Source organism: Lepisosteus platostomus, chromosome 13, assembly GCF_059453375.1.
Source record: "Lepisosteus platostomus isolate fLepPlt1 chromosome 13, fLepPlt1.hap1, whole genome shotgun sequence".
Classification (NCBI taxonomy): domain Eukaryota; kingdom Metazoa; phylum Chordata; class Actinopteri; order Semionotiformes; family Lepisosteidae; genus Lepisosteus; species Lepisosteus platostomus.
In genome coordinates this window covers 15,268,244-15,287,371 of record NC_142623.1, presented here as the reverse complement: position 1 = coordinate 15,287,371, position 19,128 = coordinate 15,268,244, and the positions used below count along the sequence as shown (strand labels likewise).

The window sequence follows — 19,128 nt, the reverse complement described above, 5'->3', positions numbered from 1 at the left end:
TGGAGATTCTGGGCCTGAGGGAAGAGCGCCACATGCTGGTCCTGCTAAGTCAGCAGTACCAACTCTCTTACTGAGCTGCCAATGGCTCATTGTGGTTAAAACTAAAGGTCTTTTTGTTTTGCAGGAGCTGTTCCAGACTGTCCGCTTGAGATCAGCCCTCAGAGAGTTGTGGTGAGATATGGGGACCCAGTGACAGCGAACTGCACTACAACACAGACAGCCAGAGGAATGGGCTGGGAGGCTACAGTTGGGTCTACAGGCATGAAAGCAGATGTCCAGTCTGTCACCTGGAATGTCAGCAGTCTGACTGATTGGACTGCAGAGCCTAAGTGCTACGGGAACTTCCTTACTGAGCGCAAGCAGTGCAGGAAGAATCTCAACATCAGTCTGTACAGTGAGTAGCCTTTTATAATTGTTGTGAATTGAAACTGTTGCTTGTCGTCTTGAAGAATGACAGGGCTGGGATAGTTCCATGCTATCCAAAGCATGCATGTATTTTTAAAGATGAAGTTTAAGTTAGATGTGTAAAATGATTTCCTGACTGAAGCAGTTAAAATGGTCACTGAGTGATCACTGGATGTTTGCTGGGGACCTGATTAATAATAATAATATAATAATAATAAACATTATTTTATATAGCGCCTTTAAAGGTGGCTTCTCAAAGCGCTTTACAGGATGACAACAACAATAAATAAGGAGAATACACAAGGTAAGACACAATTACAATATACAATTACAACAATACAACAATACAACAATTACAAAAGAGGAGTCCGTGGATGGTGGTACTAAGAAGAGCAGAGGGGTGAAGAATGGAACCAGTTAAGTAAAGGCTTTTCTGAAGAAGAGGGTTTTGAGTCTGGCTTTGAAGGAGTTTAGAGAAGGTGACTCTCCGAGTTCCAGAGCTTGGGGGCATAACAGGAGAAGGCCCTGTCACCCATACAATGTAGACGGGCTTGGGGGACAGTAAGGAGGGCAGAATTTGAAGAGCGGAGGTTGCGAGGTGGGGAGTAGGGTGATAATAGTTCAGACAGGTACAACTACCCCCGACTGTCCACTTCAGTTTATTACAAACCCACGGATTCACACAGCTACCTCCTCTACAGCTCATTTCACCCCAACCACACTAAAAACTCTCTTCCTTTTTCACAGTTCCTTAGGTTACGACGACTATGCAGCGACGACATCGACTTTGAGAACCAAGCCCTCGAAATGTACTCATTTTTTATCAACAGAGGATATCCCAGCAGTGTGATTGACAGGGCCCTTGCCCGAGCCAAAAACACCCCCCGGACCATCAACCCGATCAGGAACTCCCGCCGTAACAACCGCATTCCCTTGGTGCTTCCTTACCACCCTAACACACTTCCTATCCCCAGGACCATTAACTAGAACTTTTCCATCCTACAGGTTGATCCCTCCATTGGGGCCCTCTTTTCTGATCGCCCTATCATCTCATATCGCCGACCACCTAATCTGCGTAACCTCCTTGTTCACAGCTCCCTTGACCGCCCTCAACAACCATCCACACCAGGCACTTTCCCTTGCAACAGAGCTCGCTGTATCACCTGCAAGTACACAGCCACCACCACACTCATTCAAGGCCCCTCAGGACAATTCCGGATCACCCAGACAGCATCTTGTACCTCCAGCAACCTTATTTACTGTATCTCTTGCAGTAAATGCCCAGCCATCTACATTGGGGAAACAGGAAGGAGACTCGGAGACCGCTTCAGAGAACACGTCAGGGCTGTGAAGATTAAAGATCTCTCCAAGCCCATTGTTTCTCATTTCACCTCTGACGGCCACGACCACACTAATCTCTCCATCTGTGTTCTCAAAGACGGTTTTCCGAACTCGTACATCAGAAAGACCACCGAAAATAAAATTATTCTGCAGTTAGGATCACACATTCTCCCTTCCCTTAACGACAGATTACTGTTCTTTTAAATTTTCTCCATTCATTGGAAGTTTCATTTCACACCTCTCTGCACCCATTCTGACTTCACACCTCTTGATTGGCCTCTCTTTCTGTCCCCTGCTCCCGCCTCTCACTCCTCCTCCCTCCCAACCTTTGTTCTCCCGCTACTTTACCTTTGCCTACTGCCCTGTCTCTCTCACACCTGAAGAAGGCTCCACGGCCGAACAGTTAATGATAGCATAGGGCGTAGTCTTGCGATATTTCTAAGGTGAAAAAAAGATGTTTTGACAGTATGCTGCACATGTGGGTTGAAATTTAAGCCAGAATCGAATATAACCCCAAGGTTTTTCAATTTTGATTGAAGCTCAAGTACAGAGCCATCTACAGAAAGGGTTACAGGACTGGCTTTACGAAGTTGATGGGGGGTACCAATAAGCATGACTTCAGTCTCGTCGCAGTTAAGATGAAGGAAGTTTTGAGTCATCCAAATTTTTATGTCAGAGATGCAATTAGATAGAATAGAGACAGCCACATCAGTGTCAGGTTTGGTATGGATGTATATTTTAATATCGACAGCATAAAAATGAAAGCTGAGGCCATGTGATCTTAAAAGCTGACCAAGAGGGAACATGTAAATGCTGAAGAGCAAGGGGCCCAGTATTGAGCCCTGAGGGACACCAGACTTAACAAGACTGATTTCAGACCTGTACTCATTAAGAGAGACAAAGTGACAGCAATCAGTGAGGTAAGATTTGAACCATTTGAGGGCAGTGTCAGAAACTCCAAACACAGTCTCAAGATGAGAAAGTAAGATGTTATGGTCAACAGTGTCAAAAGCAGCACTGAGATCAAGAAGGACGAGTATAGAAAGAGAACCAGAATCAGAAGCTATTAGAAGATCGTTGGTGACTTTGACCAGGGCCGTTTCTGTGCTGTGAAGTTGACGGAAGCCAGATTGGAGGGGTTCAAAAAGGTTGTTTGTCATGAGGTGGTTATGTAACTGAAGTGTGACAGCACGTTCTAGAATTTTAGAGAGAAAGGGTAAGTTGGAGATGGGGCGAAAGTTGTTAAGATTGTCGAGAGCCATGTTAGCCTTTTTTGGCACGGGGGTTATGGCAGCAGTTTTGAGGACTGTTGGTACAATGCCAGTGCTCATGGATTCATGTAAAATATTGAGGACAATGGGACAGAGGAACTCAAGTCTGACTCTGAAACAAAAGCTAATGTTAAACAAAGTTGGGACTCTGAACAAAACAGGTTTTTCTTTGTAATTCTAGAGCAGGTTTACACATTTAGTTATCTTTACTGTTCTGACAGCACCTTTTAGACTGGATTTATTGCTGTAATTTATGACTGAAATCAGGGACCTTTGCTCCAAAAATGGTTTGGATGCCCTCCTGTGGTGGCCGGTGGTATTGCAGGTTTCTTTGGTAGCCTGTCACAGTGTGAAAGAAAAAAAGAAAACTGTGGTGATGTTACCTGCCCCCGTGCGTGTTTTAATTCATCCAGGACATTTTATTTTGTTAGAACGTTTTTCTTCTTTTGCAGTAAGGAATTTTAGTGAATGAACAGTTAAGACATGTTCCCTGTTTCTTGGTGCAGATGTCCTCTAGTAAACCCAGTCTCATCTTGCCATAAAAAAATGCTGGGTCGCAGTGATCAAAGAGGCGAATATAAGGATCTCTTCATAGTTTAAATGGCCTTTAAACTAGAATGCAAATCCTCAGGAGTGAATGCATGTGGTTTAAATTCAGCTCCACTCTTTTTATCTTCACAGAGTACCCAGACAGTGTCTCTGTCAATCAAACCGTCCAGATGGTGGAGGGGAGACAGTACCAGCTGCAGTGTGAGGTCCAGAACATCGCTCCTGTTCAGTACCTCACTGTGAACTGGTACAGAGGACAGACACTGATTCACAGTCAGACCTTTTCTCACAACACTACTAGAACACCTGTGAATGTGTCTGTGAGACACCTGTTCACCCCTGACAGACCTGACAATGGACAGCAGCTCACCTGTGAGGCAGAGCTCAACCTGGGCCCAGAAGGACCACAGCCCCCTCCTGCAAATCAGTCTGATCCTCTCCCCATCACCGTGCTGTGTGAGTTTAGTCATATCTTTTTTTCAGTAACAGGTGGTTTTGCTGTAGGGTTTAAGTCAGATCAGTAAGGTGTGAGGAAGTTTTAATATTGTCAGAAGCATTGTTGGGCATCACAAACCATTCAATCTACTGATGCAACGTGTCCAGCACAGCTCTGAGACTGAGCAGGCTCTGAGAGCGTCTTGAATTATGCAGAAGTATACGGCTCTTTTCAAACAGGCAATGCTAAATATCAGTGGGAGAAATAGGAGAAATTATTAATTCAGAAAACATTGCTGTAGAGTGCAAATGTCCAATCTATGCAAAATGTATATAGTATGAGCATCATTGTTCTTCATCACAGATGCAGTACTCCATGTACTGGTGATGTGTTATGATGTGTGCACTTCATCTGCTGGTAACGTTACGCCCTGCTCACCAGACATGAGCGGCACTGTACACTGGTGGGATGATTTGCGATGACCATGTTTTGCTAAGCATCTAAGGCTTAGAGGCCAGTGAATAGGAATATGTATGTCCAGGCCCTGTGACAGAACAGGACAGAGATCTTCAGCAGGACAGAATCCCACAAAATGATATGTGCAGTGTGGTGCTTCTATGGAGAGGTGGTCAAACTGCACTATTTGCAGACCACTCTGTTGATTATCCCATTTGATGTTAATCAGCATAATGAATCGACTTACATCATGTCTATTCAATAAAAAGTCTGTGAAGCTACTTTTTCATTTTCATGGTAATGCCTTTGTGGATTAGTTATCATTATAAAGGATATGTTTCTTTTGATGCTTAAAATCATTTCATTTTTGCTGAAAGGTGATAAGAAGTTCAGATTTCACCTTATAACTGCGATGGATAAATTATCGAAGTATTGCTTCGAAGTATTGCTTTGAAAGAATTTACCAAGGCTACAAAGATACCGTAGCCTCAAATGTTGATATGTGCTCTGATTTTAGCTATTCTTAAAAAAATATATATGAACTTTCTTTTCTTTTTTTATTGAAAGCATAGTATGTGCACACTCACATCTTGATTGATTCCAAACCAAAATGGCTCACAGGCTGCCTCAAATGCAAAACTATGGTATTGACAGTATTAGAGTCTGGATGGAGTTTAAATCATTTGATGAAATGTAGAATTTACATAATTTACTTATTTAGAATACTGATATTTCTGTTCCAAGAACTACTGTCATGTACAATTTATTTCAAAAGCAAATTCCATCTTCAATCCACAGATGGTCCTGTGATCACTTGTCCTCCCAGCGCCACTGTGGAGGAGGGTCAGAGTCTTGAGCGCAGTGTCCCCTGTACAGCTGTGGGAAACCCCCCCCCTGACACCTAGTGGTTAATAGATGCACAAAAGACTGTGCCCGATGGGCCCCTGTCCAGGAGAGATACTGGACTCTTCACCTTTCAGGCTGAAAACAGATACGGGAGAGTGAAACGGATTGTGAACATCACTGTGATCTGTATGTTGCTTCTTAAATTCTAAATCAAGTGTGGCCGACTCTGAACTTTCCTTGCCTAGGAATCATACATTTTTATTTTCATACTTTCATAAATTAAAGGACGAAAACAGAAATTGAGACACTTAAACACTTCCTGGAGTAAAGACTAGGTGAAATTGGGTGGCTTGTTGACCAAATACAGCTGGCCCTTCTGGGCTGGTTGCCTGAGCCCTGAAAAGAAGGAGGAAATTTCTTACAGATGAATCAGTCAATCAGACAGCTGGAGGCAGGCGACAGTCCAGAGAAGTGCAGAATTAAGGACAGGAAGGCTGTCTGCTTCTTTCTCCACAGGATCCTGGTCTGAAATATTATACTATATTATAGTATATTATACTATACTTTATACCATTCTTATTTTTTTCAGACAAGCCTCAGTTTGTCCAATCAAATGAAAGTCTTTCCCTTGCGGCTGGAGGATCAGTGGTCTTGAACTGCAGCGCTGAGGGGAGCCCACTTCCTCAATACCACTGGAGGTACCCAAAAGCTCCTAACGTACAGGACAGCAGCACAGGAGGATGGTCTGTGGTCAACATCACTGCAGCCACACCTGAAAACAGTGGCCAGTACACCTGCACGGCCAGGAACCACCTCGGGGACACGGCCAGGACCTTCACACTGACCGTGGAGCAGAAAAGCAGAGGTATTAACTCTCTCCTCACCAACCTTTACCACAGCGAATGTGCACCATAATTCTCCAGCTTCCAGGTGAACGGGACTCTGCTTTCACAATGCACATATTTCACATCAGTACTTTGGTTAAAAGCTGATGAAGATAATATTAATAATAATAATTAATAATTAATAATACAATTCCTTACACTTATATAGTTCTTTTCTGGACACTTCACACAGAGTGCTTTACTGGTAATGGGGACTCCCCTCCACCACCAGTGTGCAGTATGAACCTGGATGATATGACAGCAGCCATAGTGCGCCAGTACTCTCACCACACACCAACTATCAGTGGGGAGGAGAACAGAGTGATGAAGCCAGTTCAGAGATGGGGACTATTAGGAGGCCATGACTGGTAAAGGCCAATAGGAGATTTGGCCAGGACACCGGGGTACACCCCTACTCTTTTCGAGAAACGCCCTGGGATTTTTAATGACCACGGAGAATCAGGACCTAAGTTTTATGTCTCATCCATAGCACGGCGCCTTTTTTTACGGTATACTGTCCCCGTCACTATACTTGGGCAGTAAGACCCACACAGACTGCAGTGTTAGCGCCCCCTGCTGGCCCCACAAGCATCTCTTCTAGCAACAACCTGAAGTTTTTCCCAGGAGGTCTCCCACCCAGGTACTGGCCAGGCGCACACCTGGTGAGAGTGATAGAGCTGCAGTGAAGGTGGAGGTCTGGCGCGATTCGAGTACGGAGCTTTACTGGGGAAACTCGCCCGGCTGAGCCGTATAACAATCCCTCGTCTGCATGGGGTGGGGGTGTCCGAACTACCCCCTCTCCTCACTCTCCAATGAGGGATGAGCCAGGGAGCTGCTGCAGGGGGGGTGAAGAGGGGGCAGAGGGAGGGAGGCGATATCAAAACTTGCAAACAAAGATGGCGGTATTTCGACCTGGGAGGCAGGAGTGGGCGAGAGGGTTCGGCTGTCCTGCACCGTTGTTTCAAACCGTGTGCTGCAGAGTACCAGATCTGCTCTTCCTTCACAGGCCATGACCGTTTGCTCTAATGAAGGTATATTCAGTATATGAGACTTTAATTAGCGTGGCAGCAGGAGTCTAGGTACTGGAGGCTTTGCTGAAATTCTGCCTGACACAGCAGTTTCCATTAGGATGAGAGTCACAGGCAGGTCCCCAGAAATGAGCCTCTGAAGATGAAGGACAAAAAAACAAAAGTGCTTCTGCCTAAAAATAATTCAGTTATAAATCTACCTGGATGATCAGATTCACGAGGGACTATAAATGTTAGTGATACACAGTTCAATTTCTTTTCCTTCCTTCTGCAGATATCAGCAGGATAGTCATCCCTGTGGTTGCTGTGTGTCTCGTGGCAGTGGTTGGAATTGTCATATACAAGATGAAACAATGACAGACGCCCCAAAGTGCTGAAAACTGCACATCTCTCCAAGACTCATCGGGGACTTGAACAGCATTTCTGTATGGTTGCAGTTTAAATTGAAAGGAAACAGTTAATTTTTCAACCCCAGTGCGTCTGTGAAATTTGGAACCGATTCCTGTCGTGTTCCTGGAATCTCCCGCCAGAATGAAACAAGGAACTTGTTTTAAAATTGGGTTTTGGGCAGAACCCATATGCCTTCTGACACATTGATAGGACATTCTTTATCTAGATGGGTTTTCTTCTTCAGGTCTGCAGACAAAGTCTTTCGAGAGCGAACATACAGTGAAACCAACAGGTTCTCCTTTTAATGTAATGTCTGTAGATTCACCATCTTTCAAATGGACTACAATGTAGCTCTTTTCTCTTTATAGAAATGCAGAGGCTGCAAATGAAAGCTATTATGTCAGAAATGTGCTGAAATAAATGTTCCTTTTCATCTCTGTAACATAATACAATGATTGTTGTTGTTCATCTCTGTATATTGTGTGCTGACTGACTGCCCAGGCTAGTCTCCTGATTCCAGGACTGTCTGAGCTGACTGACTGCTCAGGCTAGCCTCCTGATTCCAGGACTGTCTGAGCTGACTGACTGCCCAGGCTAGCCTCCTGATTCCAGGACTGTCTGTGTGCTGACTGACTGCCCAGGCTAGTCTCCTGATTCCAGGACTGTGTGCTGACTGACTGCTCAGGCTAGCCTCCTGATTCCAGGACTGTCTGTGTGCTGACTGACTGCCCAGGCTAGTCTACTGATTCCAGGACTGTGTGCTGACTGACTGCTCAGGCTAGTCTCCTGATTCCAGTACTGTCTGAGCTGACTGACTGCTCAGGCTAGTCTCCTGATTCCAGGACTGTCTGAGCTGACTGACTGCCCAGGCTAGTCTCCTGATTCCAGGACTGTCTGAGCTGACTGACTGCCCAGGCTAGCCTCCTGATTCCAGGACTGTCTGTGTGCTGACTGACTGCCCAGGCTAGTCTCCTGATTCCAGGACTGTCTGTGTGCTGACTGACTGCTCAGGCTAGCCTCCTGATTCCAGGACTGTCTGAGCTGACTGACTGCCCAGGCTAGCCTCCTGATTCCAGTACTGTCTGAGCTGATTGACTGCCCAGGCTAGTCTCCTGATTCCACGACTGTGTGCTGACTGACTGCCCAGGCTAGTCTCCTGATTCCAGGACTGTCTGTGTGCTGACTGACTGCCCAGGCTAGTCTCCTGATTCCAGGACTGTCTGTGTGCTGACTGACTGCTCAGGCTAGTCTCCTGATTCCAGGACTGTCTGTGTGCTGACTGACTGCTCAGGCTAGTCTCCTGATTCCAGGACTGTGTGCTGACTGACTGCTCAGGCTAGTCTCCTGATTCCAGGACTGTCTGTGTGCTGACTGACTGCTCAGGCTAGTCTCCTGATTCCAGTACTGTCTGAGCTGACTGACTGCCCAGGCTAGTCTCCTGATTCCAGGACTGTCTGTGTGCTGACTGACTGCCCAGGCTAGTCTCCTGATTCCAGGACTGTGTGCTGACTGACTGCTCAGGCTAGTCTCCTGATTCCAGGACTGTCTGAGCTGGCTGACTGCTCAGGCTAGTCTCCTGATTCCAGGACTGTCTGAGCTGACTGACTGCCCAGGCTAGTCTCCTGATTCCAGGACTGTCTGTGTGCTGACTGACTGCCCAGGCTAGTCTCCTGATTCCAGGACTGTCTGTGTGCTGACTGACTGCCCAGGCTAGTCTCCTGATTCCAGGACTGTCTGAGCTGACTGGCTTTCTTCTGATTCCAGGACTGTCTGTGTGATTGTGGGTGTGGGAGTGTAGGTGTGTGGGTGTGAGTGTGTGTGTCTTGATGTGGGTGTGAGTGTGTGTGTCTTGATGTGGGTGTGAGTGTGTGTGTCTTGATGTTGGTGTGAGTTTGGGTGTGAAAATGTGTGTGTTGATGTGGGTGTGGCTGTGAGTGTGTGTGTGTTGATGTGGGAGTGAGAACGTGTGTGTTGGTGTAGGTGTGTGTTGATGTGGGTGTGGGTGAGGATGTGTGTGTTGACATTGATGTGGGTGTGAGAATGTGTGTGTTGGTGTAGGTGAGTGTAATGATGTGGGAGTGGGTGGGTGTGTGGGTGTAGGTGTGGGTGTGAGTGTTCGTGTCTTGATATGGGTGTGAGAATGTGTGTGTTGATGCAGGTGTGTGTGTTGGTGTAGGTGTGGGTGTGGGTGGGTGTGTTGATGTGGTTGTGAGGGTGTGGGTGAGGATGGGTGTGTGAGTGTGGTTGTGGGGGTGGCTGATTTCCTCTCCTCTGAACAGAACTGATCATCTCCAGGGAACTGTTACTCCAGACTCAATGCCGGAGCTCCTGGGAGAAACCAGAGAATGACCCCAGACCTGAAGGTGTGTCAAAGCCTTTCTTTTCTGTATGCAGGGATGTTTGAAACGCACACAAATCCTACAGGACAGGCCTGTCCACAAGTGTTGAAGTGGTTTGTAATGAGATCAGATACAATATCCTACCTGTCAGTATCCCTTTTTAGGATGCAAAGGTGTTCAATAATATGTGAGGACGTATTACTATTAAAAATGTCCAAGGCACTTTAATAAATTAATCAATTAATGAATATCCTTGTTTCAAATATGGGGTGCCAGTGTTAAACTATATATCAGAACTTTCATACAATATTTGCGTTTTAGTGCATATTGCACACAAACATATGTATTGATCCAACCCCGCGGTCAGAACCATTTCTCCTTTGTTAAACCCAAGAAAGAAGCAATTTTAAATTAGGAATGCCTTATTGCAGTTTATCAGCTGTAGAAGCGATTACTTTGTGGTTTGTCACCCGTAAATCCTTCGAAGGACAGTGCGCAAATGTGCATCTGTATACTGTATGAAAAACAGGCACATGGAGCTGTGTGATAAGTCTTTTTTTCAGTTAGTCACGCCTTTCAGGACTGGGCTCAGAAATGTAGATACCGCTTTTTTTTCTTATCAGTGCGAACAAGCACCTACAGTATCTTGGCTGACGGGTTTCTTCTGCCCTCGACACCAGTCCGAGAGAAGGCTTGGAGTTGAAGCCAGCAACTGGAATACACGAAATAAAAGAAAATAAAACAATTGTTCGTCGTCGACAAAAGCATCGACACAAGACGTGATTTTTTAAAATCGTTTTCACGATAGGTGAAAGATGCGTCGGGGTCGATGGGTTCTGTGCGCTATGTTTCTTTCTCTCCCTGTTTGCGGTGAGTTCACTGTGTCGTGTCGCTCTCTGGAAACACCCGCAGTTCCTGTGTCGAGACGCAGTGCCACCTCTCACCCGGACAAAAGGCGAGTCGACCCCGAAACGGCAAGAAAACGCGTCTCCGGCTTGCTGTCGTATTTTTTTAACAATATGTTTTTTCTTTTCCCTACTCTGTCTTACTCTCCTTTATTTAGTTCGGCTTTTACTTTTATTGTTGCTCATATTGTTAAATTACAGGTGCCATTCCAACTGCTAGTGTGTTTACTCTGGCGCATCTTTGTGTGTGAGGCTGTCCGCACCTTCGGCTCAATGTGTCTGTTCAATTCCCGCTGGTGCTTCATTCCCAGTGAATATTTTTGGTTTATAATCCCCTTCTTCAGTATTGGAAGACAGTGACTTGTCTTTTAGTTTTCGAGGAAGGTCATTAGAATGTGTTATGCTACTTTTTTCCCAGGTTGATGAAAGCGTCCTTAGCCTAACGCGTAGAAAGGCTGTACTGTAAATGCCGGTTGCTGTTTTTTTTTGTTCCCATTTCGTGAAAATCTGCGACAGCAAATTTGGCTTTCAGGCGAAGCATTCGAAGATCTGTTTTAAGAATAGACTTTTTCAGATGCGTTCAGATGTATTGGCCTCTGCTTGTTTATTTTTGTGTTCATGGGTAAATACAACGAATACAGTGTGAAGTGTCCAGGTGTTACCGGCGGTGAGGACCGCCCCATCACCATCAGCCCCTCCCGCGTTGTTGTCCGATTTGTGCATCTGTCCTGCGTGGCCATCCGAAGAACAGAAACGTATTTTTTTCTTCAGGAGCTGTCCCAGAGTGTCCGCTTGAGATCAGCCCTCAGAGAGCTGTGGTGAGGTATGGGGACCCAGTGACAGTGAACTGCACTACAACACAGACACCCAGAGGAATGGGCTGGGAGGCAACAGTTGGGTCTACAGGCATGAAAACAGGTGCCCAGTCTATCACCTGGAGTGTCAGCAGTCTGACTGATTGGACTGTAGATCCTAGGTGCTACGGAAACTTCCTTACTGAGCCCAAGCAGTGCAGGAAGAATCTCAACATCAGCCTGTACAGTGAGTGATTGTTATTTGCTTTGCTCATAGAGTATTTTTTTCACAAACACAGAATCTTAAACCATCACCTTACTTAAAATGCAGCACTGATGTCGCATTATGTACTCTTCAGACTGCCATTCTGTCCACAGCACTATCCAGTGAAATGCTTTTAAATGTATTTTTAAAGTTGAAGTTTAAGTTAGATGTGTAAAAAGATTTCCTGATTGAAGCAGTTAAAATGGTCACTGAGCGATCACTGGGTGTTTGCTGGGGACCTGATTAAAGGAGCTCACGTCTTACTCTGAAACAAAAGCTAATGTTAAACAAAGTTGGGACTCTGAACAGAACAGGTTTTTTCTTTGTAATTCCAGAGCAGGTTTACACATTTAGTTATCTTTACTGTTCTGACAGCACCTTTTAGACTGGATTTATTGCTGTAATTCATGACTGAAATCAGTGACCGTTGCTCCAAAAATGGTTTGGATGCCCTCCTGTGGTGGCCGGTGGTATTGCAGGTTTCTTTGGTAGCTTGTCACAGTGTGAAAGAAAAAAAGAAAACTGTGGTGATGTTACCTGCCCCGTGCGTGTTTTAGTTAATCCAGGACATTTTATTTTGTTAGAGCGTTTTTTCTTATTTTGCAGTAAGGAATTTTAGTGAATGAACAGTTAATACATGTTCCCTGTTTCTTGGTGCAGATGTCCTGTAGTAACCCCAGTCTCATCTTGCCATAAAAAGATGTTGGGTCTCAGCTCCACTCTTTTTATCTTCACAGAGTACCCAGACAGTGTCTCTCTCAGCTCTGTCAATCAAACGATGGTGGAGGGGAGACAGTACCAGCTGCAGTGTGAGGTCCAGAACATCGCTCCTGTTCAGTACCTCACTGTGAACTGGTACAGAGGACAGACACTGATTGACAGTCAGACCTTTTTTAACAACACTATAAGAGCACCTGTGAATGTGTCTGCAACCCTCCTGTTCACCCCTGACAGAGCTGAGAATGGACAGCAGCTCACCTGTGAGGCAGAGCTCAACCTGGGACCGGAAGGACCACAGCCCCCTCCTGCAAATCAGTCTGATCCTCTCCAAATCACAGTGCTGTGTGAGTTTATTCATATCTTTTTTTCAGTAACAGGTGGTTTTGCTGTAGGGTTTAAGTCAGATCAGTAAGGTGTGAGGAAGTTTTAATATTGTCAGAAGCATTGTTGGGCATCACAAACCATTCAATCTACTGATGCAACGTGTCCAGCACAGCTCTGAGACTGAGCGGGCTCTGAGAGCGTCTTGAATTATGCAGAAGTATACAGCTCTTTTCAAACAGGCAATGCTAAATATCAGTGGGAGAAATAGGAGAAATGATTAGTTCAGAAAACATTGAGACACTTAAACACTTCCTGGAGTGAAGACTAGGTGAAATTGAGTGGCTTGTTGACTCAGCCAAGTACAGCTGGCCCTTCTGGGCTGGTTCCCTGAGCCCTGAGAAGGAGGCGGCAATTTCTTACAGATGAATCAGTCAATCAGACAGCTGAAGGCAGGCGACAGTCCAGAGAAGTGCAGAATTAAGGACAGGAAGGCTGTCTGCTTCTTTCTCCACAGGATTCTGGTCTGAAATATATTGCTTTCTAACAATTAGAAAGTAATATACTTGTAGGTATATTATACTATATTTTATACCATTCTTATTTTTTTCAGACAAGCCTCAGTTTGTCCAGTCTACTGAAAGTCTTTCCCTTGTGGCTGGAGGATCAGTGGTCTTGAACTGCAGCGCTGAGGGGAGCCCACTTCCTCAATACCACTGGAGGTACCCAAAAGCTCCTAACGTACAGGACAGCAGCACAGGAGGATGGTCTGTGGTCAACATCACTGCAGCCACACCTGAAAACAGTGGCCAGTACACCTGCACGGCCAGGAACCACCTCGGGGACACGGCCAGGACCTTCACACTGACCGTGGAGCAGAAAAGCAGAGGTATTAACTCTCTCCTCGCCAACCTTTACCACAGCGAATGTGCACCATAATTCTCCAGCTTCCAGGTGAACGGGACTCTGCTTTCACAATGCACATATTTCACATCAATACTTTGGTTAAAAGCTGATGAAGATAATAATAATAATAATTAATAATTAATAATACAGTTCTTTACACTTATATAGTTATTTTCTGGACACTTCACACAGAGTGCTTTACTGGTAATGGGGACTCCCCTCCACCACCACCAGTGTGCAGTATGAACCTGGATGATGCAACAGCAGCCATAATGCGCCAGTACTCTCACCACACACCAGCTATCAGTGGGGAGGAGAACAGAGTGATGAAGCCAGTTCAGAGATGGGGATTATTAGGAGGCCATGATTGGTAAAGGCCAATAGGAGATTTGGCCAGGACACCGGGGTTACACCCCTACTCTTTTCGAGAAACGCCCTGGGATTTTTAATGACCACGGAGAGTCAGGACCTAAGTTTTATGTCTCATCCATAGCATGGCGCCTTTTTTTACAGTACACTGTCCCCGTCACTATACTGGGGCAGTAAGACCCACACAGACTGCAGGGTGAGCGCCCCCTGCTGGCCCCACAAGCATCTCTTCTAGCAACAACCTGAAGTTTTTCCCAGGAGGTCTCCCACCCAGGTACTGGCCAGGCGCACACCTGCTGAGAGTGATAGAGTTGCAGTGAAGGTGGAGGTCTGGCGCGATTCGAGTACGGAGCTTTACTGGGGAAACTCGCCCGGCTGAGCCGTATAACAATCCCTCGTCTGCACGGGGTGGGGGTGTCAGAACTACCCCCTCTCCTCACTCTCCAATGAGGGACGAGCCAGGGAGCTGCTGCAGGGGGGGTGAAGAGGGGGCAGAGGGAGGGAGGCGATATCAAAACTTGCAAACAAAGATGGCGGTATTTCGACCTGGGAGGCAGGAGTGGGCGAGAGGGTTCGGCTGTCCTGCACCGTTGTTTCAAACCGTGTGCTGGTTTACTATTGTTTCTTTCTCCTTCTCAGCATGCAATGAATTAATCTGTCCGCTCTTGTTCCCGTTTCTAGTCTTAGTCTTATGTATTTGGGTGAAGTCTATATTGAGATTGGCTTCCAGACATTTTTCTAAAACGTGATAAAACTGACCCAGCAGGGATCAGCAAAGGTATTAACTCTCTCTTCGCCAATGTGTACTGCGAGTGTTTTGGAAACAATTAAAACATGAATACAGCGTACAGCGTCCCTGTATTTCAGCCTCTGAGGACTGCCCGATTCAAATCAGACCTTCCCGACTGGTCGTGCGGTACAGAGACCCGGTACGAGCAGAGTGCACTGCGACACAGCCGCTCAGAGGAATGGGCTGGGAGGCCACGGCTGGGCCTACAGGCATGCAAATAGTCAGCCAGGTTGTAACCTGGAATGTGAGCAGCCTGACCGATTGGACCAGCGAGCCAAAATGCTTTGGAAACTTCTATCAAACGCCGAAGCAGTGCGAGAAGAAGCTCACCATCGTTCTGTACAGTAAGTGGCTTTTTTGGGTGTGTGTGTGTGCTGTGATCTGCCACCCAGGGGGTGGATGTTTCGAGTGGGTCTTGGTGAAGACAGGGCTGAAGGGAGCGGTCAGCCACTTTCTGCCAGACAGCAAAGCCTTGGGGGCATCGCAGCTCGATCGCCAGCCTCCCCAGGGCAGAATGTACTGTAACACCTAAAACCTGGGTGATGCAAAGCGATCTCTGAAGCAGAGAGCCCGGAGGGGTTTGAGCAGGAGCACATGAGTGCTCTGAGCTTGGATTCACAGCACCACAAGCCCAGGGATGCCATAGATTCCCAACAACCTCTTTATCCAGCGTCACTTGCTTTGTTGAGCCAATGTATTTGTGCTCGTTTTTGCCTGGTGCTGCCCCAGCAGTGCTAATTTAGCCAATGTCGAATTTCACCCATAAGCCTGCATGAGGTTATAGAGGGCGTTTCCTCTAGGTCTCCCCTGTAAAGTTGTTCCATTTAGATCCCCAGCTTCTCTTTTTCTTTAACTCGCCTGGTACAAATCCTTTCTTCTCACAGACGTTGACAGAAACATAAACAGATCTGTAAAAGAAACAGATCTAAAGCAGAGACTGACCTTTATCGGTGTGTTTCCTAAAAAAAAAGGCCTTTTGTGAGGTTGCAGGGAAAGTCATACGAGGTTCGATGATGAATCACCACTGGTACAGCTGCAAGTCGCTAACTACAGCTAGTGTCCAGCCAAATTAACTTGCTGACCCGGGCAGTGCATTGATTTAACCTGCAGGGTAGGTGACCGTTATACTCCCACACACAGTGGGGTCTGCTGTAGGCTGCTTTCTGGGGGAATTTCATTACATTATAATTATAAAGAACACCCCCCAAACTAGAGACACTTAGGAGATTCTTCTTTGCTTCATTTTCAAGCGAGCAAGGTGTTGAATGTTATTGCTGTGTAGCGCAGTGGTTAAGGATTCTTGATGTGTATCTGACAGGTGGTGGGTTCACATACTAGGCAAGACACCCCTGTTGTATAGAAATTGCTCCAGTAAAATACCCAACTGTATCAAAGGGTACGAATGTAAGTCTCTTTTGATAAAGTGTTAGCCAACGAAAATTAGTAATGATTTTTTGGTTTTGCAGAGCTTCCAGACAGTGTCTCTCTCAATCAAACTGTCCAGATGGAGGAGGGGAGACAGTACCAGCTGCAGTGTGAGGTCCAGAACATAGCTCCTGTTCAGTACCTCACTGTGAACTGGTACAGAGGAAAGACACTGATTCACAGTCAGACCTTTTCTCACAACACTACTAGAACACCTGTGAATGTGTCTGCGACCCTCCTGTTCACCCCTGACAGAGCTGACAATGGACAGCAGTTCACCTGTGAGGCAGAGCTCAACCTGGGCCCAGAAGGACCACAGCCCCCTCCTGCAAAGAGAGGAAAACCCGTAATGATCACTGTGTTGTGTGAGTTGTTAGCATTGTCATTTCATAGAACAACTTTTCTCTTTTATTCAAGTCAGTAAAATGGAAAAACCCTCGCTGTTCCCTGAAGGTGATTGATAATAGTGCAATACTTAAACATTTTACAGTCTTAAGCAGACAACAAAAAGATTCTCCAACCTGTTTTACTTGTTCCAGTATGCGTGGTGTCTTCTTGGAAGAATGTTAACAGCGTATAAACGTGTAATTCTATTTCTGTCCTAATACTATGAGGTGCTGTTTAGGCCATTATTCAAACTTTACTTCTCATACACACAAAATGCTCTCATACTCTCCATTTTACCTCTCATACACACACAAAAAACTCTCACATTTACTAGTTTTACTTCTCACACACACAAAAAACTCTCACATTTACTAGTTTTACCTCTCACATACACATAAAAACAATCCTTCACAATGTGAACGTGAGAGACAAAACTAGTGAATGTGAATGCATTTTATGTGTATGCGAGAGGTAAAACTAGTGAATGGGAGAGCTTTTGTGTGTATGCGAGAGGTAAAATGGAGAGTGTGAGAGTATTTTGTGTGTGAGAGGTAAAATGGAGAGTGTGAGAGCATTTTGTGTGTGTGTGAGAGGTAAAATGGAGAGTGTGAGAGCATTTTGTGTGTGTGTGAGAGGTAAGGTTTCAACAATGGCCTAAACGGCACCTCTTATATTACTGCCTTTCAACAATTTGTCATTGTAATTATTACGGCCGTTGCTGTTTTATGGTGCAATAACAAAATGGAGTGAAAGAGAGTTTCTGAGTGATTGAAATGCCTCTGTGAAGACTGGAACTGTGCAAGCCTTATCCAGAAAGTGACATGCACAAGTCCGAACACTTTTCTTGGCCAGTCTCAGAAACAGCCTTAGGGACCGCAGGGGGAGGCGTGTTCTTTGTACCACATCTCTTTAGAGGTAAACCAAAAGTGCCTGACTGATTGCCTGAGCCCTTCCACTGAACAAATCCCTTTCCTTGTTTGACAGACGACTTGAAGGATTACTTCATGATGAGCATGGCTCTGAACTCGGTTGCAGTCCTGCTCGTTGTCATCAGCGTCGTCCTCTGCATCTGTCGTCGCAGCCGGAATGAGAGCTGATGGCACGAACGGAGAAGACTGGATGCAATCCAACGAGATCCCGGGACAATGGCAGCTCTGGACTTTTGGAGAACAGAAAGGAAAGCAGGGAATGCCTTTGGAAGAGAGCTCCGGTGAGATGTGTTTTGGGACTTGCAGAGCAGTGATCAGATATCACGCACTGCAAAGATATACCGCAGACCCGGGACCTCTTCGGTGCTGGTATTCAGGCCATGAAAACAAAGACAAAGCTGTGATCAGTTCCTGTAGGCTTCATTTTTCATCTTCACCTTGGTCTTGATTTCAGCATCAGTAATAGGGCTCTTTGGCATTGAACCTGTTACAGAAGGCATCATCTTGCCCTCGAACCTGGGCAGGGCTGAATTCTCCTTACAGCAGGAGTCCCAGGCTCTTGGTGTAGAGGAGTTCAGCACTGCTTGCGGAGTGGTGCTTGTGTGCACTCTGCAACACATCTTCATTCACAATATCCACCTGTTATCCAGCAGGACCAGCAGCAGTGTCTGAGGTCATATGCAAGGTTTTGTTCATCCTTCCAACTGGATTTTTAAAGATACCCCTACCCACATTGCTCCTCTATGATGAAATCTATGCTTTCACTGCAGCTGAATGACAATACAATTAGCACACAGGAGCCTGTTACATGAGGTGGACAATATATTTGCCTTCTACAATAATTGTGCTTCCCCCTCCAAATACAAAAAAAATGTTTTAAATTGTTTTGGAGGTCAAAATGTTCTTGGCAGAGAGAAAGGGTGTTTAAAATAGAAAAGTATCCTAGCCAGCAGAAATAAACAATACAATATATACTGTTCAAATAGAAAGAAGCAAGAGAAGCATTCTTATTCCATCATTTTAAAGGTTCTCGCTGCAACTAACAGGTTTCTTCTTAACATATCAATATAAGCATTTGTGCCTTTAAATGTGTGTGTCAATTCAATAAAGTTCCTCAAAAGGTAAATATGGGGATTGACTTATTTACTCACCTTCTAACATGCTATGTTTTAATGACAGGGCTTTTCAGTGTGTGGGGTGTAGTTTCCAGCACAGCACAGGTGCTGACATCATCATGCAAGGCGCTACGTTTCACTGGGCTGCTTCTAGGGCACAGGTCACTGGTCACATTGTCCAATTTCTCTGCCTAAGGTCAAAGGTCACTGAGGAGAGGAGCCCATCTAGCTCATGGAGCTGCTAGCAGCTGATTGAT

The 19,128-nt window shown here is 45.7% G+C and overlaps 1 protein-coding gene across 1 annotated transcript in view; it reads left to right on the top strand.

The window, feature by feature from the left end:
* Positions 1 to 18,882, top strand: part of LOC148650050 (intercellular adhesion molecule 5-like) — a 57,509-nt gene extending 38,627 nt beyond the window's left edge. The window contains exons 8-13 of the mRNA XM_088603409.1: positions 125 to 394; positions 12,647 to 12,973; positions 13,564 to 13,839; positions 15,093 to 15,359; positions 16,482 to 16,805; positions 17,812 to 18,882. Coding sequence (XP_088459535.1) covers positions 125 to 394; positions 12,647 to 12,973; positions 13,564 to 13,839; positions 15,093 to 15,359; positions 16,482 to 16,805; positions 17,812 to 17,924 — 1,577 coding nt within the window. The 3' untranslated portion in view covers positions 17,925 to 18,882. The remainder of the gene's footprint in view (positions 1 to 124; positions 395 to 12,646; positions 12,974 to 13,563; positions 13,840 to 15,092; positions 15,360 to 16,481; positions 16,806 to 17,811) is intronic.
* Positions 18,883 to 19,128: the final 246 nt, after the last annotated feature.